General features: G+C 35.5%; 1 protein-coding gene across 1 annotated transcript in view; it reads left to right on the top strand.

Annotated features, from left to right (window-relative positions):
- The window catches only part of SLC9A2 (solute carrier family 9 member A2), a 143,056-nt gene extending 126,832 nt beyond the window's left edge, over positions 1 to 16,224 (top strand). The window contains exons 9-12 of the mRNA XM_074192203.1: positions 918 to 1,014; positions 3,567 to 3,698; positions 5,125 to 5,215; positions 7,801 to 16,224. Of these exons, the coding sequence (XP_074048304.1) occupies positions 918 to 1,014; positions 3,567 to 3,698; positions 5,125 to 5,215; positions 7,801 to 8,168 (688 nt within the window). The 3' untranslated portion in view covers positions 8,169 to 16,224. The remainder of the gene's footprint in view (positions 1 to 917; positions 1,015 to 3,566; positions 3,699 to 5,124; positions 5,216 to 7,800) is intronic.
- Positions 16,225 to 23,865: the final 7,641 nt, after the last annotated feature.

The following is a 23,865-nucleotide window of genomic DNA, read 5'->3' as shown; positions in this document are numbered from 1 at the left end:
AAATTTGTTATAATTATTATCTACTCACTCATTAATGACTTTTCTTTCCTTGGACCTAGCATAAGCTTTGTTTGGACCTCAATTATGTGTTTTTTTGTGATATATAATTTGCATAAACTCTGGAGTGTAAGCCCTCCAAGGGCAGAAATAATCTTTCTAAAGTTTTGTATCTCAGCATGTATCAAGCACACCTTGGCACAAACAGAAGGTGCTTAGTAAATGTTTGCTGAATTACAAACACCCTTTTTCCTTAAATAATATTGCATAAACTCAGATAAACTCTTACACTTAAATATTTCTTGTTTTAAGCTATGTAGAATCTACTGTTATATATATATATTAATAATATCTTGAACATGTTAAAATATAATTGAATATAGTAACAATTTAAAAAATATTTGTTCTTTTCAAAGAATAATGACTCCTTGATAAGTTTTTGAGACACATTACAATCTTAGAGACACGTTACAGCTTACTTGATTGAATCTGAAATAGACTCTTGCTTTTGTAGGACTTTTCATAGTGTGAGTTACTTCTGAATCTGACATAGCCCCTTCATTTTGTATTGAACTGGGTCCCTTTTCCAGGAGGCCAAATTCTATAGGTATAATTAATTTGATTATAAAAATTACAGGATGGTTTAGGATATCTATTTTAGTTTATTCATTTTACTGGTGATGAAGCTAAGATAAAGAAAGGTGAAGTAATTTGTCCAAATTCACACAGTAAGAATGACTCAAAATCTAATGTTCTTGTTAAATCCTTATCCTATTTTAAAATTTTTAATTAAATAGTTTTTAGAAATACTCTGTTTTCAAAGATTTTCTTTGCAGGTCATTGTCACTTGGAAGATGAGAATTTATCATTCCAATATTTATCAAATGCTAAACATTATGTTTTTTAATAAACCTTTACAGTGATTATCGTGAGGAAAAAATACGAAAGCTGACCCCTGGTGAAATGGATGAGATACGACAAATATTGTCAAGGAATCTCTATCAAATTCGACAGCGTGTAAGAATTTTAATACATTTACATCTTTGAATAAAAAAAATCAGTTAGGTGAGATTTAATAGGATATCCTACCATCTCCTCAAATTCAGTTCAATTCATCAATATACCCCTAGCCAGGCTTCCCCTGGAACTTCCCTTTTTTTTCTGACATTGATGCCATGATTTTCTCATACCTTCAGTATCAGAACTTAATGCCTTTCCTGTATATCTGATAGTTATTTAGGATAGCTGGGTGCTGAAGTGGATAGAGCACTGACCTTGGAGTTAGGAGGACTGGAGTTCAAATCTAGTCTCAGACATTTGACTCTTAGTAGCTGTGAGATCTTGGGCAAGTCACTTAACCCTGATTACCTCGCATCCAGGGCCATCTCTAGTCATCCTGATTCATATCTGGCGACTGGATCCAGATATCTCTGGAGAAGAAAGCAAGACTGGTGAACTTAGCACAGTATCTTCCTCACTCAAATCCAATCCACTTGCTTATCATGGTATCATCTTCCTGATGTCATGGTCTTCTTTGAAAATGAAGGACAAACATTATTCAAAGTTCCATTAGTTCTCCCTTCAAAATTGCTCCCATATCCCCTTCTCCTGTAACTCCACTCAGGTTGGCAGTTGTGCCTTAGGCACTTTCAATAGTCTCCTACCAGTCTCTCCATATATCAGGATCAATTCCCTTGGGGAAGGAATTCACTCCCTCTAAGCCTCAATTTCCTCCTCTTTGAAATGACTTTAATTATCTTTGCAAAACCTGCTACCATAGAGTTGTTGTGAGGATCAATATGTATTTATGTATATGTATTTGTGTGCATATGTACATATATTATACATATGTATGATTCACTTTTTAAACCCTAAAATCAATTAATAAGCTTATATTAAATATATTCTTATAATGAGGAAGGGATGATAAATAGTTGGCTGCCGTGTCTCCTCTGGCTGGAGTATAACCCCCAGGACCACTGAGCCTGTGCCCTGGCAACTTCCAAGTAAAATTCAGTGCTTCTGTATAATGACAGAGCTTGTGGTCATTTCCCCACCTTTTTCTACAACATGACATTGGACAAACTAAAGCTTATCATAGACCTGTTGTTTACTACTACCAGACATCAGTGATAGAAATACAAAAGTGAGATATTCTGGTGCATGAAACTAAAGAATGGTATAAATATCAACTATGTTTATTATTATTATTACTGTTTTTACTTTTATTATTATCGCCTCTAATGTAGCTATCAGACAAATATTTCTAAAGTCCTACTCCCTTCATGTCACCTTGCTGTTAAAAATCTATAGTGGTTATCTATATGAAGTCTACAGTTCTTTTGCTTGGCTTTTTCAGTCTGTTAATATGCATTATCAATGAATTCTGCTTAATTCAAGTAATATCTATTCATTCATTGATTCTTACAACTGATGAAAAATATGCTAGGTATTAGGGATACAAAAATAAAAAATGGCACAGTCTTTGACTTAAAAGAACTTATAATTTGTAAGAAGGACAAAGCTATATACATAGAAAATCAATCAACAAACATGTATTAATCACTTACTATGTGCCAGATGCTATGCTAAATGCTAGGGGTGAAAAAGGAGGCAAAAGAGAGCCTCTGTTTAAGAAGTACACAGGAGCAGACTCTGCCATGTCTATTCATTCTTTGTTGCCCCCGCTTACTCTTTCCCGTGGCACAATAGAAAAAATACTAGATTTGGGATCAGAGAACCTGAGGTCAAATTCTGACCCTTTGACTTATTACCCGGATAACCCTAGGACAAGTCAGTTTTCTCAACTGAAACATCAGGGACTAGATGACCTCAAAGATCTTATTAAATCCTTTATATCTGAAGAAATGAAAAACCAGTAATTGTAATTCATTTTAGGAAACTCCTATCTTTTACATAACAAACTTATCTGAGTAACATAAAATGATATTAAAAAATGTTAACTCTAAGCAAAAAAAAAAGACAGAAAATAGTTGGAGAGTTCTGAAAGATCTTAATTATGGGCATTATACTTCTATAGCCCCATTTTAAGACTCTATTGATTTTTTTATTCTGAGTGGAGGTAGAAATGACAGGATTTCTTCCATAGAAGTTGAAAATAGACCCTGAAACAGCTGAGTAGGAGATATAATCAAAAGACCATGGCACCCCCCTGTGGCTAAAATGGTACAGGTTCAACTGTCTAACAGAAATATTAAAAAATGCATGACTTCCAGGAGATAAAAAGATTTTTTTCCCTAAGTCCACTGTTAATAATACTTTTAAACATATTCTCCAAGGTTTCTTGAGAAGAACGTGTTAATCTTTTAAAATAGACTGGTTTTTACTTAAGCTGCTTTTTTCCTTTGCAAAAATAATTAGTTTATAGAAAAGAAGACCAAATTATAGAAAAATTAACAGATACATGACTATTATAAAAGTACTCTTTGTTTCATTGAGACTTTGAATACTCTTTAAAAACCAGGGATATTTGAGATATACTTCTGGCTTTTCTCAGGCCTGATCAGCCAGTGTTTTTGTTAAATATCCCCTATTTGCTTCTCTTTCAGACTCTCTCCTACAATAGACACAATCTGACCACAGATACAAGTGAAAGGCAAGCCAAAGAGATTCTGATCCGACGTCGGCATAGCCTGAGAGAAAGCATAAGGAAAGACAACAGTTTGAACTGGGAAAGACGGGTAACTTAACTTTGTATCTTAAGAATTAATCATAAAATCATTTGAGCCCAGAACTTCAAAGAAAGTTTTTCTGGTAGTGAATGAGGAACAAACTCCTATTGCATATCATTAGTTTTGCTAATTCATGAAAATAAAAAGACTTGGACAGCTTTCACCTTTAGTTTTTCAATATATTTCTCACAAGGAAAGTTTCTTTTAAAATGTCCTTTGTAAAGTTACATAGTAGAGTGGTTACAAACCTAATTTGTTTTTTAAAAAGAAAGGATTCTTTCACAGAATGACTAATGGTTTACATGATTGCATATATATATATATAACCTGAATCAAATTGCTTACCCTCTTCAGAGAAAAGCTGAGATTGAGGGAGGGAGAAAATTTGAATCTCAATTTTTTTTTAAATGAAGGTTAAAATTTGTCTTTACAGGTAATTGAAAAAATATTATTAAAAAAATTAAATAGAATAGAAACAACATATTCAAATAGGAACCAGTAAAATAAATATTGCAAGGTTTAAGAACAGGAATAATTTTTTCTTTAAATGAGAAAAATTGTAATGGTATTTATAGTAGATAATATAAGAAATTTTTTTGAAGTTAAAAATATAGTCCAATGGATCTAGTCAAAGTAGCTAGAATTCTGGAACAGGTACTAAAATTTTAAAAGGAACTAATGGTTCTGATATTTGGAATATGAATTATTTTGCTACTGTAATGCTCTGATTGTGGGCAACTTTCTAAGACTTAAATTGCAGAACAGTTCTTGTTTGGCATTAATAGAGGAAGCTTCTTCACTGGGTATGAATAACACTGATGAAATCATAGGTTCAAAACAAAACAACAACAAAAATATTATGCCATCACTTTCATTTAACTATCAAAACTGAGCTTTTTTAGAACTAAATCACGATTTCTTTTTTTTTTAATGTGCTGTACACTTTTTAACATTCATTTTAAATTTTGAGTTATAGTTTCTCTCCCTCCCTTCAATTCCTCTTCCTTTTGCTGAAAGGCAAGCAATATATCTCTTTTACATTCCTTAAAAACAAAACAACTATATTTATAATTTTTGTGAATCAAATGTTTCAGTTGTTTTTCTTTAAGAAAATATAGAACATTTGCTCTTTATACAAATGTGGACAGACACATATACACAATCACAGATTTTTTTCTGGTGTTCTCATGATTTCACAACTATTTTATAGTGCTAATCTCCATTCTATCTTGGGTGATGGTCAGATATTTCAAATACGAGTTATTCTTGGAATATTAAAGTAGTATGTGATTTAGAGTTTAAGGACTAGAATTTGAATTTTGAACACTGATTCAGCTTACGGAGTGAAATTATGAATTATTAACCTGAAAGATGCAATTATATACAAAATAAAATGGGATTTTCATGTTGGTTTTTTTTTTAAATCTGTATACAGGCATCTACTTCAACGTCCCGGTATTTGTCACTACCTAAGAACACTAAACTTCCAGAGATGTTAAAAAGGAGACATAATGTATCTAAAGCAGGTAATGAATTAATTAATTTAATTAGTATTGTAATTAAGAGAGAATAGCCCAAATTGTCATTTCTCATTAAGGTTCACACAATCATGAAATTCTTGAATTGGAAGGGACATTAGTGGCCATTTAATTTATCCCATTCCCCCCACCACCATTTTTCTCTCCTCTTTGGTATGTTTCAACAAGTATTTATTAAGTTTCTACTCTGAGGCATTGTAGATGCTGGAGATATAGAAAAAAACATTAAACATTATCTGCTCTCAAGGTCAAGAGGGAGATACATCAGTACTCAGATAAAGAAATCCAAAATATCTACAAGTATATCAGGATAAGATCTCATTGCCTAACATCTCCTTTTCTTTACACAGTTTGCCTCTATACTTGGAATGCTCCCATTCCCTAGCTGTCTTCAAAACATTAGCTTCTACAATGTAACTGAGAATTAGTTGTCCAAAATTTATTTGAAGGCTTCCCAAGAGAGGGAACTCCATTATTTCTAGAGGCCTTCTTTTCCATATTTGGATAAATCATTATTAGGAAGTTTGTTTGGCTTGTTTTCTTTTTCCTTCTTACATCATCTAAATTAGTTCAACTCCTAATTCATAAATCAAACATTTCATAAATCTAGTCACTGCCATTTATTAATAATGTGATTATCACAATACAGTCTACAAATAATTAAATAAGTTAATTTCCACAAGATTCCATTAATGAGATGGTGGGAAACACTGTTATCCTTTAGTCAATGAAAAGATAATGAATGTGGAAAATTTGCAAAAGAATAAATATTTATCATCTTAACAGTTATTCTGAAAAACCAATATAGTTTTAAGAAAGCCAACAATGCATTTTACAAGCTGGAGTATTTGTTCAGTCTGAACCAATAGATTTCTCTCACTTTGTAGACTGATGATATTCCTAGTAAATGCAGTTCCCCCAAAGACATCCTTTTCCACTCCAAAGAGAAATGGGACAGTATTCCAATGCTGTTGAAAAGTGGAGAGAGATAGTAACCCAGTTTCTTTATTTATATAAAGACTGGAAAAACTAAGAGAGTTGATCAAGGAAAGAAATTCAGGTTAAAGGAATCAGCAAAATAATAGTTAATAGCACTTTGAGATTATGCATATATTGTCTCATTGGATCCTTATGACAACCCTGTGAGGTAGGTGATATACTCATTGGAAAGATGCTCTCCCTCTGTTGATTATCTCCAGTTTTATCTTGTTTGCATACAGTTGTTGGCATGTTTTCTCCCTCAGATTGTGAGCTCCTTGAACGAATTTTTATGATATTATCACACTTAACACAGAACTGGTGAATATTGGCATATTTTGAATGATGAGAAAATTGAATTGCCAAAGGTCATATAGCTAGTAAGCACTTGAGGTAGGAGAACTCAAGCCTTCCTGACTCCAAATATAGTGAATTATTCTCTATGCCATCATCCAGGAGAATGGACAAATCAGCACTATGAAAGTTTATGACCAGACACTGAGATATAATCATCTGGTGTTTGCCTTTGCATTTCCCATACAATTCTCATAACTTCAGTTTAAGATTTGATTCACATCAATATCATTCTTTTAATTTTGCAAATGGAGGTATTATGAGATATCTTATTCCCTTCACAAATCTCGACAGACAGCTATAGTGGATGACTTGCTGTCCCTATAGAGATTATTTATCATTCAATTTTGTCCACATTTCTTCACCATTGTTCAGCCTCTTGATACTTGCTGTTCTGATTTCCAAGATGCCCCCAAACTGAATTCTGAGATCCATTTTATTGTTGGGTGGTTTATAAATACATATATGTGTTTATATGTATACACATGTATGTGTTTACATTTATGTATATATTTTTCTATACAAACTATACAGCAATAAAGTTTATATCAAAATTTGAGTTTGGGGCTTCTTGGGAGACAAAATACAAACACATATGCATGCATATTTTCATTTTTGTATGGCTACTCATAGGTACATGGTGTGCCTAAGCAGAACCATACACACATGTATATCTATACACAGATACACATATATACATCACACACAAACATATGTGTATACAGATGCATGCATGCATGCATGTGTGTGTATGTGTGTATGTACACAAACTCCTCAGAGTTGCATTTCCCTATTTGGCATGTATAGGATAGAAGATATAACCACATGAACTTAAGAATACTGAGTAAGCTAGGTGGTACAGCTGACTAAATTGAGAATCAGGAAAACCTGAATTCAAATCCTGCTCCAAACTCTGACTAGCTATGCGATCCCAAACAAGTCACATCAACCCTCAGCTTCAGCTTCTTCATATATGCAAGGTGGGTTTTATAATAGCACCTGTATCATTAGATTCTTATGAAGATTATATACAATTTAATAAGCATATGTACAAAGACATACAGGTGTGTGTGTGTGCATACCCATGTGGACATTTACATATGCACATACATATATATGTATATATATGTGTATATGTATTTGTATGTATGAAGCAAATGTCCAGATTCAGTTATAATCTTGCTCTATGGCACGTTAATCAAGTTCCAAGTCTGACCTTCCTTCCTTTGCTCCCATGATAGATGGCAACAGCAGTGACTCTGATCCAGACACTGGGACCACAGTGCTCAATCTGCAACCAAGGGCAAGACGCTTCTTGATGGACCAGCATCAGAAGGCCCAGCAGCAATACCGCATGGAATGGAAAAATGAAGTTCAGGGAGAAGCCGGTAGAGGGCAGTCCTCCGTCGCTTCAGCGGCCCCCCGCTCAGCAGACCAAGCTCAGGCGCCAGGTGTGCTCCGGCAGCCTTTGCTCTCCAAAGCCAAATTTGGCACAGTGAGAGAAGAAGGTTTGACTGAAGGCAGAAGACCGGTGCCTCCCCCCAGGCTAGTCAGGCGGGCCTCAGAGCCTGGAAACCAGAAAAACAGATATGGAAGTGATAACCCTTAGTGGAAACAGCCAAAACAGGACTGGGGGGGTAACTTGCCTAACACATCTGTAGCTTATTATCCTGAAATCTGACAGAACAATTGAATCCATTTTAAACTCACTATGGATCTAAATATTTTCTGTGGGAGGCAGGGCCAAACCATCGCTTTAATAGGATGAAATTAAAAGCCCAGAAGGAAGAAAACAAAACAAAGAAAAAAAACATAAAGCATCTTTTATGATTAGCTTCTAGCAATTGCATTCTTTCCAGGCTTGAAAAAAATAAAAGTGTGCCTTTACTGGTTCTGGGATTGAATAACAGAACTAAAATATTTTAGCAAACACTATTGATGCTGAAAACACATATATCTATGCCTCATTCAAGCTTTTATTTATTAAACTTTCTTTTTATCTATAACCAATGGCTAAATGAAAAAAATACCACCCCAATTAAAAAAAATACATGGAGCTTTTTCTTGAAAGAGAAGGCAAATATGGGGCTGTTTTTCTGAAGGATTACAAGTCTATCGGCAGAGTTTGGGGGTGTTTCCCATACCGCAATGGGGCAGCCAAGAGGATTTTTCAGAACAAAGTATTCAGCTACAGCATCATATGTTTCAAACAGGAAAATCATCAGAAAAACTATAAAGACAAAGAAGTGACCTGGCTGTCATCAGGTGGCCTTAGGGCCATGTGGCCCCACCCCCACATATTAATGAGTAATTTGTTCTCTCTATCTTATATTTAGCTGCGATGTGAAAACGGAATCTCCACTTCTTGTTTACCTGGTGCAACGGACTTACTGGGCAGTGTAGGTGAGAACTGACACATGGTAGGTTGCAGACTTACCTAACTGCAACTCTGTATGAAGTTCCATCCACACCACTTGTAAGCAGTGTGGGGAGCAATAGGGCATCTTGGAGTTCCATGTGTTTACATTGTATCGGTTGATAACTTATACTGTGCAATATTAGGGAGGATACAGGCAGTTCTGGATCCATGCCCACCTTAACTACCACCTCTTCAAGTAGAATTTTCCTTTTGGGGAGTTTAGGACAATGAATCCAGGTCATTAGCTTCAAGCTGAGAAGGATCAAAGGTGGTATGCTAGGTTCCACAATTTTAAAACAATGATAGAATTCTCATTGTAGATTTACCCAAGAGACACTTTCACATGAGAATTTAAAATAATCTGCTATACCTACTTTAAAAAGACAAAAACAAAAAGTACCAGACTAGAAATGGTTACATAAAAAGCAAATGAAATTATAACATTTTTCCATCTAAATTGAACCCTAGATACATGAGTAGTTTATGGTGTAGCATAAATTTAAATATATGTGAAATTTAAGTATATCTAATTGCTATTTTATTGATTGTTCTCTGTAATCTCATTTTGTCTTGGCCTTCCCTTTTTTCCACTAAATAATACCCCTTTAATACTTGATTGGTACTAAGATTTATACTATTTAAATATACACACATATGTGTATATATGAAATTCTGACAAACACTCCACAGATGGCATATAGGTAAAAACTGGAAGGGCTAGAAAGACCTGACTTGTATTAGTGAGAAAAAAATGTGAAAACGGGTATGATTTAATTGAGTAATTAGAAGGTTTAAGCCAAGATTTTCACCTTTAATTGGCTTATGGAAACCTTCATTATTTCTCATGTGTTGGACTCTGAATCCCTGGAACATCATTGGGTATAGGACTGAAGGCAATGTGACCAACCCAGAACAAATATATCTGGCAGGACCACACTTTGTTTTAGAACCTTTAGAGATGCCTTGTTAGATACTCAGGTTATGTAAAAAATAGGTTTTAAACCACTTTGGACTTTGTGCCAAAAATAAAAACCAAAAATCCCTATCTAAAAACCAACATGAAAAAAAATCCCACCAGAACTTTAAACATAGAATAGGTATTTATAGATTTTTGGGCAAAGAGAAAAAATAGAGATGATTTATAGATTTTTGATGAAGGCGTATTGAGTTTAAGATATTTGTGATATATTTTAACAAAGCCAAGAGTTAGTTATGGTTTTCAGATTAGTATAGGTAAAGCCATAATTTAAAATGTATAAAAAGTGAGAAAGTTTCCTGAGTTTTTTGACTTCACGATTTTCACATTTTGCAAGGAGGTAAAAGGGAAATCTTTATAACTTCTTAAAAGAAGACAAAATTCTACTTTCACTTATGGATCTTCATATGATAAACTTGTGTGTCATTTGTAAGTTTATTTTTACAAAGAAAGGGCAAACATCAAGTGTTTTAATCTGTAATTTGATCTGTAATTTGAAAAAAATCAGTGCCTTGCACATAGTAAATATCTATTTAATTGAATTGAATTAATATAAATATTATTTTTTTCCCCTTTGAAACAAAGCAAGTAAGAGATAGTCATCAAAGCTTGCCTTTTTTTGTTTGTTTGTTTAGCAGTTGTTTTTGGTGATCATATGGGAATTAACACTTACCTTTATGCAACTATCATTATAACAGAATATCTGCATAATGAAAAGACTGCCAAACCTCAGCTAATGACTCATTCATTTCAAGCATTATAAGACAACAAAATTCTAGTGAAACAATTACAATTTGACTGTTCTTTGGATGTTGTTGTAAACAAGAGCTTGTATTACATACAGGCCTCTTCTCACATCATGCTGAGGACTCATTCTGAGGTATTTTCTAACTGAAAACAGGTATAAATTTGATTTTTTTTTTATTCTGGAAGTATTCATTCAAAGATGCCACATTGAGATGGCTTTCTTTAGATCTTGCAGATTTGTGTATTTCATATTAGTAGAGCTTTGGTAATTGCAGGATTGCCCCTGGCTGTTTGAGATGACTTTTTCTTTTAGCTTAGATTATGCTTTGTAGTGAGACTGGACAATAGTAACTAACTGGGTGAGGGAGGGGGATTATTAATTTATATTTATTAAATCTTGAATAAAAATGTATAGAATCACATTAATTTATTAAATACTTAAGCACATTTTGCATTTGTTGCACTACCCAAGTTATGTTTATATTGGATTTGGAATTTCAATATCAAATGTAAAAAATCACCATGTTTTTGTTGATTAGAAAATGAAGTTTGTCCATATTCTGTAAGGAATGATTAAAGAGTTTGCTTTATTCAATAAGTGGAAATGCCAGTTGACATTGTCAACTTGGTCAAAATTAGGATTCCAACTATCACTGTAGGCAAGAATGAATCAGAGCATACCAGATTTCCTAGACTGTTGGATTTTTTTTATCTTTTTTTAAAATTCCTATGACATTCTCTCCCAACTCTAACCTCTTATGATTTTGCATTTCATTACCAATGAAAGCTGGATATTCACTGTGATAATAGTTCACTTTGCTTAATATTGAACTTTAGTTTCTAGATTACTTTAAATTTTGTCTGAAAGATATCTAGGCAATTCATTCATTTAAATGGATTATTTAACATTATGAAACTAAACATCTATAAGGTTCATTGGGAATGTTAGTTGTTTGATATCATTCATTTTTCTTCTTATACCCTAGGATTTTTTTTTATTAAGAGTTCTGTTTTCCATAACTATGTATATATAATAAATTATAGTTCACCATTTTTATTTTAATGGTGAGTGAATGGTTGTGTTGGGTTGCCAAGTTGCTGCTATACCTATCTGAAATGAAGCATAGCATAGCAGAGAGTGGAACCCAGCCTCAGGTTAGATGCAAGTCCTTGCCTCTGATACAAATTGGTGATGTGTCCATTTAATCCCTCCATGGCTCAGGAAACTCTTCAAGACAGGTAGGTGACTCAGTGGATGGAATGCAGAGCCTGAAGTCAGGAGAACAGTCATCTTTGTGAGCTCAAATCTATCCTCAGATATTTTCTAGTTATATGACCCTGGGCAAGTCATTTAACCCTGTTTGCCTTGGTTCCTCATCTATTAAATGAGCTGGAGAAGGAAATGGCAAATGATTCTATTATCTTTGTCAAGAAAACCTCAAATAGTATCACAGAGAGTTTGATACAACTGAAATAAATGATCAACAACAACAGAGTTTTTCTTGCAACTTGCATTAATGAAATCCTAGGTCTTGGCCAAAATAAACAAAATAAAGACCATATTCAGCACACAAAAAAATGCTCAGTATTCACAAGTAGATCACAAAAAATGCATTTTTGCATAAAACTATGCAGATTATTTCATCTTTTCTTGATGATTCATAAATTCAGAAAAGATAATTCTTATCTGACTTGTGTCCTTTTATAGGCATATAAGCTATCATTGTTCTGTAGCTATATGGACATTCTAAATAATAGATTTTTGTAATTGACAGATTCTTTAATAGACCACCTCTTATTTCACTGACTCTTTTTTTTTTCATGGATTTTTCATTTCTGCAGCAAAATAATTCAAATGTTAAATTTAATTGAATTCCAGGCACAATGAAGGTTGTGACTGTAATTGTTAATGATTTCTCATTTTGACATGGCATTTACAAATGATAAATCTTACTATAGGATAGCGAGTCCCAGCCTGAATTCATGAAAAGTCTGAGGAATATTTTTTAAATGATAGAGCTTTGTTATTTTAAAGTACAGAAAGTAATTTAAACTGGAGCAATAAAATATTGTCAGAGGAGAGTGTTAGAGGGTCTACTTTAAGGAATAAAATGTTTCTAGTTAATATACCAGTTTCTATCTAAATGAATACTTAACAAATACTCAGAAATAGTTTGTACAATAAGGTGTCTTAAATTTGTGTTTACAATATTAGTTTATTTTAAAAAATTCCTTTCCCCCCCACCAAGGGTTACTTTGGTCCAAATCTTAGTTTAATATGGGAATTTAAACATTTTTAAATAACAAGATTTAAATTATTGAGTTTGGAGAGTACACCAGAACAATAAGTAAAGTATAGCGAATGAGATTTTTGCTCAGGTTACCAAAATTTAGAGGACATTAATTGCACTCCTTCAATTATGGTAAAAACAACCGTTTTTGCAAGATAATACCAATAATTAACTAGTTAAAATAAGAAGGTACCAAATGATCTTCTTGCACCTTCCATGGTGTAGCTCTTCACTACTTTTTTTCTCCTAGTGACCTCCAAAGCTGTGGCCTCACAGTATCTCTGTTTTTTCTATCTCTATCTGTTTGAATGTCTGTCTGTCAGTCTGTCTATCTCTCTTTCTTTTCTCCCTTCTCCTTCCTGCACCAATAGCTATTTATAACATATTGTTCAATCTTTCCTCTAGATTTCCAAAGAAATGCAATTTGAGGGTATATTTCCTACTCTTTTCTGGAAATGCTAGTTATGGTTCTGTGCCATACTAAATAAAATGATCATCCCAGGATGACTTCCTTGATTGAACGGCCTGACAGGTTCTTCTTATTTGCATTGGCATTTCCATTCTCTTCTTCCTTATGGTAGTTAATTTCAGATGGGATTTGAACTTCTGTATCCAGTTTCTTGTTTTATCAGTTTGATCCCAGGACCTGATCAATGTAAAGATGTGAGGATGAAACCTCTGAGGCTTCCTTCCTTATGATTCTCCATTAACTTCTTTGGGTCCTAACTGATTTTTCAACCCTCCCTTCATTCCAGAGTTTCCACTCTCTTTTTGATAAGCTTTTCAAGTCTTCCTAAGTTGATTTTTCCCTTGAAAAAAGGGTGAATCTTATCTGATTCCTTTGTGTGGTCTTTGGCAACTAACTGTTTAAGTGAAACTTTTCCTGCACTTTTCCTACCCCTACCAATAGGGGTATTGGAAAGAGAAGCATTGAGGACCCTTTGATTGTTTGTTTTCCATTGTTTTTGGCATAAACACCTTCAGCAAACCTTCAGAATCATGTGTGTATGTTTTCGGAGACAGGAGAATAGCAAAGAAATGGAGATTACTTATTCCAAGGAAGAAGGAGAACAAGAGAAAAAACCGTACTCAAAGCAGTTGAAAAGCAACTCCTTGAATTCAATGAGAAGAAACAAATAGAGATGCTTAGACATCAAGTCTGGGACCAAAAAGTTTTTCTGAGGATTATACACCTCTAGCTCCTAACTCCTAAATTCCTGGGTGCCCTATCCTATTTATACAACTTTCCCTTCCTATGCCTCACCCAGAGCCTTCATCTCTACCCATCAAGCCTTCTATAAACCACAAAACCACAGAATAACAGAAATGCAGAATTGTAAGAGACCTCAGAAGCCAGCTAATACAATTCAATCCCAAAAGAAATTTCAGCTAAATGGTCATTTCTGAAAACTTAAGCGGAAGGGAAACAAATCACTAGAACCAGCCCGTTCTACTTTGATACATTTCTAATTGTTAGAGAGGGAGAATAAGCATAGATTCTTAGTCAACTACTACACATTCTTCCTAGCTCTGCCTGCTTGGGCCAAACAGAAAAAAATCTAATCCCTTTTTCATGATAGCCCTTCAAATATTTGAAGACAGTTATTAATGTCTCTCCTGATTCTTTTCTCTTGGCTAAATATGTCCATGTTCTTCAACTAATCTTCTTATAACATAGATGCCAGACCCTTCATCAACCTGATTGTCCCTTTCAGAACACTCTTGTCAGTGTACTTTTTAAACTGTGACAGTCCAATGGTAGTATTCTAGATGAGATTTGAGTAAGATAGTTCAGTAGAACTTTCACCTTATTCCTGGAAGCTAGCTATGCCTCAGGGATGAAAACTTCTGCCTCAGCTGCATCTACAGCTTAGAGCTGATAGAATCCTTTTCTTGCTCTTTGGCAGATAGTGAGAGTATAGGGAAGGAGTGTCAGAACTTTCAAGAGACAGGGAAGATATAATTCCTGTCTCCTGATTTAGAATTTTGAATTCATTTGTACAAAGCAGTATCACTCATAGTAGTTAGCTGTGCCTTAGTGGAAAAAATTCCTCAAATTATGAAGCTAGAGACCTGCGTTCTAGCTCTGTCTGCCTCTGACTTGGCAGGGTGACCTTGGACACTCAACTTCCTTTTTCTGGGCCACAATTTCCTTACCTCAAATGGGAATTAATTGAGTAACCTCTATGGTCTCATCTAGCTGAAAATGGTTGTCCATTGGTATTTTTTGTCTCTTCAGATTCTAAATACAATGATTAGATATAACACAAATCCTATGATCTCATACATCTTGAGTTCTCTGTGGGTCAGATGGGCTTTTAGCCTGGGAATCTGACCACCATATATAACATTGCTTCTGTGGAAACATACAGTCTGCATTATAAGGAATCAACTTTTAAGCACAAACTTAAGAGTTTTGAGTGTCCTTTACTTTTTTTCATAACAAATTCATCAGCTTTAATATTAGATGTTTAATTGAATTCTTTCACTTTACTCAGAAAATTAAACCTTAAAATATAGTGAATGAATTATGGTTGTATATAAACCTCTCATGTTCAGGTCAGTCTTTAATACTGCTAAAATGAACACTTATCCCAAAGAGATAGGAAAATGATATTGCCTTAATTTTAGTGATAGATCAAAAGCTTAGATTTGCTGAAGGTGCCACAATAAAGTATTATTAGAGGAGGTATAAAAATAAAAATTTATAGAATTCAAGATCAATGCAATATCTGTATTATAAGTTGTGAAAGGCTCCAAATACCAAGATATCAAGTCAGGAAAAGATGTATTTGTTGCACTAGTAATTAGGGTTTTTCTTGCTAAGGGTAAGGTTTTATCTAACTAGCAAAGTCAGAATTGTCAATGCATAGGTTAGTATGCTAAAAAAAAGGGCGCTGGTATGCTGAATTCCAAAGTTCATTACTTAATTAAGCTTTTATGAGACCCATTCATTAAAAGAAGAGTTATTTTGAAAAAGATGTGGTCTAAAAAATATCACTTCCCATTTAGTCAGATTTCCTAACTTTTAGTTGTCATTATGAATCAATCACCTTTCTCTATAACATAGATTGTTTTGGAACGAGATATTCATGTCGATCAAAGGAGTATATATGTATCAATCAGTTCAAGACATTAAAATAAAATTCTTTGTTGAAACAAGTTTCCTCTATTCTTCTTATGCATTGTACTATATATCTATCATTAATAAATAACAACACTCTCTTCCTAATGTTTATAAGTGTTGTTTTTTTCCTTTGAGGGGCAACATAGGATATCAAGAGTCTTTCTAAAGGACAAATCAATAATCAGTATTCAAGAGGTATTATACAACAGTACTTGTATAGATCTGTTATCATCAATATAGGTGTTTTCTTCAACATGGCAGATCACAACTCATCTATGCTTTTTTCATCCTCTGTAACTCTTGTAAATCCTCCCATACATTTTCTATAATCATGCTGGGTTCTGAGCCTTTTCTGGATCTCTTGAAATTGGAAGGATACCAATTAGACAAGTTAACCATTCGTTTCTGATAAATCACCAACCTACCTTTTCTGGTCGTACATTTGCTTAATGACATCTCCCTTGCATAATTCTTCATTGCCAATGTATTGCAGCCTACTCATATCCATCATATTGAATGCATAAATGAAAAAATTAAGATAACTATATGCAAAGTGTTATATGTTATAGGATAGAACTAGAAAATAAGGCAGTTTCTGCTCTCAAGGAGTTCACATTTTGATGGGGGGTGAAACACAGAAAGGAGGTCTCACTTGCAAACCTAAAAGGCCCCATGGTCCTTGGAAAACAACAGATAAAAAGAATAATGCATTTTTAATATTATTTCCACTAGTAAGATATATCAGTTTCTGATGCTGAAACATTTGTTAATGCCATGGACTTTGGTTGTGAGAATTGTGTTTTCGGTCTTCAGTAGTTATGGCTGCTTGGATAAAGCACTTGCAGATGTTGCCAGTCTCATTTCTTCAGGGGTTGATACCCAGGATGACAATTATATGGAAACAGTGCCAGTAGTCTGAGGGACACACATATTACCTTGGGCTCTCTCTATATAGGTTTAAGAGGATATGGTGGTCAAGGTAGTGGTAATGATTTGACTTTCCTGGTCTATCTATGCTACTTTGTGTGGCTTCATCTAGGCTTGTTTGCCCTGTTGTTTGCAATTGGTTAAAAACTGCTGGTGTTGACTGGTATCTTCTTCAGAGGAGTTTCTCCTCTGGATGATGGCTGGGGTTGTTGGCTTGGATCAGGGTTAGTGGCCTGATGCATATTGCTGTTTTCACAGCTTTTGGGCACAGAATCTTGGGCTGTTTCGATTGGTTTCTGAGGAGAAGCAGTGGTGCCAATGGTTTGACTCACTTGACACATGTTACTTCTTGTCTCCCTCAGGGTTCCTTGCTGTTTGGGCAGTAAGACTTGCTATTTCCCTTATTTAACCTATCTTTAAGTTTAATTCTTCAGAGATGGTACCATTCAAGGACCTCGTGCCTTATAGTATTGCTGAGAAAAAACATAGACATTGAAAAGCTGGATGCTTGTTTCTGGGAACAGTACAGAGTCATCAAAAACATTGCCCAATTTTCCAAAACCAACCCATAATCCTCTTGTTCAGTTAGTGGGTCCAACTCATTATCCATCTGCAGTGTCTGTCCAGGACAATGTACAAATTGACCAGGTCTGTGGGCTCTATTTGGACAATAATCATTCTTTAACCTGCCTAATATTTTACTGAGAGAAAGTTGGGCTACATATTTTTGAGTGACTTTGGATCTTATTTAAGAGACTCTGAAATGTGTTGGAATTTGATATAACCTAATGAGGTCTCCAAATAGGAACATCTGGAGGATCAAGCCATCAATTTGTTGTTCAGTCATTTCAATTGTGCCTGACTCTTTTCTTGCCAACTGTAGATAGGCTTGCAGAACATAAAAGTGAATGAGGTGAGAACATAAATTGTGTGAATTCCTTCTTTACTCTCAGCAGTAATTTTCACTCACTAAACCTGTAGCACTAATAAACTCCCTATGGATTCAATATGGGAACTCGGTACTCTGTTGGTCTCTATAGAGGAAAATATGGTTCTATCTCTAATCCTGGTGGGTGCCTTTAATTTTCTTATTTTTTTTCCCTACTGACTAGGTTTCATGGGGAAGCACACAGCATGAAGTGTTTGGGTATCCGAGTCCTGTCCATGTATAAAATACAGGATAGAAGAAAAGAGAGGATAAAAACACAGCTCTACTACAAGACCATCATTTTCTCTAAAATTTTTTCACTTGGGGCAGCTAGGTGGTGCAGTGGTTAGAACACTGGTGCTGGAGACAGGAGGACCTGAGTTCAAATTCAGCCTCAGATACTTAATAATTATGTAGCTGTGTGACCTTGGGCAAGTCACTCTGCCTTGCAAAAGCCAAAATAAAATAAAATTCTTTTCACCTTCATAACTCCCTGCTATTTTCCCTCTGACATCACTTCCTTTCCTCTACTGTCCATCCAAGCATATGTAAACGCTATGTAAATCAGGTAAATGAAGCTAGAACAGAATATCAATATACTAGCAGGAGCTAACCAGTTTTTGCATTTCCTATTTCTTTAGGTCAAGAGTTACTAAGCTTTTTTTTTTGCACGAAACCTATAATTTCATCATCAGAATATCTTTTAAAAATTCATTTTGAGGAAATAGATGATTTCATTTAAAGGTTGTGAAAATTAAGACGTCATGCATTTCCTCCTCGGTTTCATGAATCCTCTTTCCAAATCTATCTACAGACCCCTTAGTGCCCCATGGACTCCAGGTATTCAAACCACTAGTTTGCCCTTTTGGAATTTTTAAAAATTTGCAAATGTCACATATCTTTTAAATATTTAAGAAATTTTCCCCAAAATAAAATATATTCATGTCAATAATGTATGTCCAAAGACAAAATGAGAAATCATGAGGTGATTTTGCTCTTCCATTAGATGTATTTTCTGCTTTAGATGCACAATAAAACAAACACCATCAACTCCTTTGTCTCTCAAAATGGTGACCATGAGTAATCTTTAAATTTTGTTGCTACTTTTTCAGTATCTTTTTTAGTCTTTTGATTTCATGGGTTCTAAGATGTCAACATCAGTGATTCCAATTCTCTACTTAGTTGATCCATTTATTCATGTGGGACAAGTATCTCACCTATAAATTACCACCAGCAGTTAAATCAATTTATAGAAATCATTTAAAAACTCTTTGATGTTAAACATCCTATGTCTCCTTTCCTATCATGAAAAAGTATAAGGAGGTCATGCTAAATTGTGTTATTGATTCATCAATTGTCATGGCTAAAAATTCATTCAGAGTGGTAATCAGAAAATAAAGATAGTGAGTTTCTGAGACTATCAATGATAAAATTTGTTAGAGCTTGGGCTCCATGAGCACAAGCCAAGGTGACCTCTATGAGGCACCAAAGTAGTACTCAATACATTGAATATTACTTAGTCTAGACATTACATGATTTTTTTGTTGTTTTATTTTTTTTATTTTTTATTGTTTTATTTTTTAAATTTATTTTTGTTCTCATTTTGTACAAAATTTTTTTACATTCATAAAATATTCTTGTTTACAAGTAAACAAAATACCCCTTCCCCCATGAATATAGACAGACTTGCTTGGGCGAAAAAAGTAAAGGGGAGAGGAAAAAAAATTAAAATTAAAAAAATAATAGTAATAATTGTAGGTATGGCCAGGTGGTGCAATGGACAAAGCACTAGCCCTGGAGCCACGAGCACCCGAGTCCATATCCAGCCTCATAAACCCAATAATCACCCAGCCATGTGACATGCAAGCCACCCAATCCCCACTGCCCTGCAAAAACCAAAAAGAAGAAAAAAAAGACCCAAAATAAAATAAAATAGTAATAATAGTAGGGGTGGCTGGGTGGCAGACAGAGCATTGGCCCTTGAGCCAGGAGCATCTGGGTTCAAATCCGGCCCCAGACACCCAAAGATCACCTTGCTATGTGGCCCCAGGCAGGCCACCCAGCCCCACTTGCCCTGCACCCTCCCCCAAATAATAATAACAAAAGATGTGCTTCAGTCTTTGTTCCAACACCATCAACTCTGTCTTGGGTGAGTCACATTCTTTATAAGTCCATTACAAAAGTTACTTCCATATTTTTCCAAGGTTGCCATTGCTGATTGCAACTCCCTCCTTTCTTATTTCTCCACTACCATGTACTCTATTTTCTATCTCCTTTCACTCTGACTCTGCTGTAGGGTTGCAGAGTGGCACAGCAGACAGATCCCTGGTCCTGGGGCCAAGAAGCCCTGAGCCCCCATACTACCTCTTAGGTCCAGAATCCACCTGGCCCTATGGTCCTGGGCAGGCCATCAAATCCCAGCCCCTTGCAAGAAGTAAAAAAGAAAATGTGTTATATCTGACCACCCTCCCCCCACGGTCCATCCTCTCCTCCTTTATTCACATCCCCTCCCCTTCCCCCTGCTCCCCCTTCCTTCTTACTCCAGTTGTCTATACCCCATTGAGTATATTTGCTGTTTCCTCTCCTAGCCATCTCTGATGAGAGAAAAGGTTCCCTCATTCCCCCTTGCCTCCCCCCTTCCATATCATTGCAATAGCTCATTGTAATAAAAAAAAATCTTATGATGTGAGATGTCTTGGACTATTCCCCCTCTCCTTTTTCTTTCTCCCATTCCATTTCCCTTTTTTTTCTATTGACTCCATTTTTACACCCTATTTTATCTTTGGATTCAGCTTTCTCCCGTGCTTCAACTATAAAAGCTCCCTCTACCTGCTCTATTAACTGAGATGGTTCATATGAATATTATCAGTATCATTTTTCTATACATGCAGTTCATCCTCATTAAGTCCCTCATATTCCCCCCCCCCTCCTCCAATCTCCATGCTTCACCTGAGTCCTGTATCTGTAGATCAAACCTTGTGTTCAGCTCTGGCCATTCCAAAAGGAACCTTTAAAATTCCCCTGGTTCATTGAAAGTCCATCTTTTTCCCTGGAAGAGGACATTCAGCCTTGCTGGGTAGTTCATTCTTGGCTGCATTCTAAGCTCTTTTGCCTTCAGGTATATTGTATTCCAAGCCCTATGAGCTTCCAATGTAGTTGCTGTTAAGTCCTGTGTGATCCTGACTGCAGCTCCACTATATTTGAACTGTGTCCTTCTGGCTGCTTGTAATATTTTCTCTTTGACTTGGGAGTTCTGGAACTTGGCTATAATATTCCTAGGCATTGATTTTTTGGGATCTCTTTCTCGGGGGGATCTGTGGATTCTCTCCATTTCTATTTTGCCCTCTGCTTCTAGAATATCAGGGCAATTTTCCTGTAGTAATTCTTTGAAAATGATGTCAAGACTCTTTTCCTGATCATGACTTTCAGGTATTCCAAAAATTTTCAAATTATCTTTCCTAAGTCTGTTTTCCATATCAGTTGTTTTTTAATGAGATATTTCATATTTTCTTCTAATTTTTCATTTTTTTTGGTTTTGAAGTATTGATTCCTGATTTCTGATAAATTCATCAATCTCCCTGAATTCTATTCTTTGTCTGAAGGATTTGTTCTCCTCACAGAGTTTTCTTATCTCTTTTTCCATCTGGCCAATTTTTCTTTTTAAAGCATTCTTCTCCTCAATAACTTTTTGAACTGTTTTATCCATTTGACCTAAGCTGGTTTTTAGCATGCTATTTTCTTCAGCATTTTTTTGGATTTCCTTGACTAAGCTGCTGACTTCATTTTCATGTTTTTCCTGCATCTCTCTCTCTCTCTCCTTTCTTTTCCCAGTTTTTCTTCCAACTCCCTCATTTGATTTTCAAAGTTTTTTTTTGAGCTCTATCATAGCCTGAGTCCAATTTCTGTTTTTCTTGGGAGTCTTTAGATGCAGGAGCTTGTGCTTCCTCATCTTCAGACTGAGTATTTTGATCCTTCTTGGGCTCATTTGCAAAATATTTCTCAATGGTCTTCCTCTTTTTTCTCTGCTTGCTCATTTTCCCAGCCTTAGCCTGTTTTCGGGGTGTTTCCTGAGCTTTTGGGACACTCCCACAAGGATCTCAGTATGTGAGGCTCTGTCCTCCCTCCTGGTCTGTGAATGACCATATGTTCCCCGCTCTGCCACGGGGCCAAGGTGGGGGGGAGCCTGTTGTTCTATGGAGGGGGCCTAGACTGGGATCAGAATCTGAATGTGGTCAGAGCCCCACAGTCCTGTTCCGGGGGCAGAGGACAGAGCTCAGCAGTCTCTCTCTTCACTCCCCTCCCTCAGCTCAATGGGCTCATGCCCTGGAGGCTCCTGCTTACAGGCTCCGCCTGCTTCCATTTCCTGGTCTGGGCTGCAGAAAGACCAAGCTGCTTGCTGTGTGCCCTGAGGGCTGGGCTCCATAAGCTCGCTCTGGCAGAGGTCCCCCGCTGTTCCCCCACTTTGTGCCAGTGCTCCCCGGAGTGCAGCTCAGGAGACGCCCCAGCTGCTGTGAACCTCGGCTCCCAGTGCCCTGGGGCTGCCTCCGGGAGGCTGAAGTTCTTTGGCTCTGGCAGGCCACCCCTCTGGCTGGCTGCCCCTCCAACCCCAGGGAGCAGAGCCTTTCTGCTCTTTTCCAGGTTACCTTGAGTAGGAGAACGGCCTCACTGGGTCCCTTTGTGGGTTCTGTCTCTCAAAAGTTTAGTTAGAGTCCTTAGTTTATGAGTTTTTATCAGAGAGCTCCTAAGACTCGATCCCTTCATGTTGCCATCTTGGCTCCGCCCCCCATTAAATGGTTTTTTAGAAAGAAATTCCATTTAGCAAACTCTTCTGTTTCATTTATATAATTAATTATGTAAACTTCCTAAAAAACTGAATTAAAAATAACAAAAGCAAATCTGAGGAAATTGGAATACATTTCCTTAAAGATGGTTATAAAGAAAAGAATGAGTGGAAACATCTCTATAAAGAAAAGGAAAATATCCTTTTCTGGAATTACGAGGAAACTTGCCTACTTCTTCAGTGCTGAGGTAATGCCTGTTGCATTCAAATCATCAGTTTACCTTTTGGGAATTAAAAAAATATGCAAAAGTTACATATTTTTAAAAGGTTTATGAAAAATTCCCCTCAAAATAAAAAAAATATTTATGCCAATACTTTATATCCAAAAACAAAATAAGAAATCATGAGATGATTTTGTTTTTTCATTAGAGGCATCTTTTCCAGTTATTACTTGATTTTATTTTATCTTTATTCCAACTTTTTAGCTGTCACAGAATTCAGCAGATCAACTCAAGACAGCAAACATCTGTTTTTGATGGGATCTGCTATTTGTATGGTAGTTGATTAGCTGGTGATTCACTAGCACAAAATAGTCAGTCTCTCAGATGAAGAAGTTCCTTGAGGGAAAAGAGGAGAGAGAAGTTTCACATGCTGTCTGTGAAACACCAGTGGATATTTTTGCAAGCATCCTTTAGGTCAGTTTACACTGAGGGCTTTAAAAAAGGAATTGCATTTTTATGCTTCTGATTAAAAATTAAACCATTCAAAGCATGTGATAATGGATTCCAAAACAACTTCCTTTCTACAATTACAATAATTGGTATTTTAAGTATATTTTTTGCAGTTGGTTTGGATTTAAAATTCAAAGTTTTAGCTTGTTTTAAAAATATCTTCTTAATGAATTATATTAGTGCCTTGCTTCCTCTCCTGCTTCAGAAAAAAAAAATGTCATATGCCATTCTAGATAATTAGACCTCTACTATAGTCTCACAATGTGATATGCCAGGTCTTAGAAAATCAGATTTATGCACTTACATGTGTTTTAAATGAAAATTCCGAAGAATGTGATGAACACCCAGATTTCAGATTTGTTTAAATGATTGACATTTCC

The sequence above is a fragment of the Macrotis lagotis genome, chromosome 6, assembly GCF_037893015.1.
Source record: "Macrotis lagotis isolate mMagLag1 chromosome 6, bilby.v1.9.chrom.fasta, whole genome shotgun sequence".
In the NCBI taxonomy this organism is placed as follows: domain Eukaryota; kingdom Metazoa; phylum Chordata; class Mammalia; order Peramelemorphia; family Peramelidae; genus Macrotis; species Macrotis lagotis.
The sequence above is the reverse complement of the archived record's forward strand: the minus strand, read 5'-3'. Positions and strand labels throughout refer to the sequence as shown.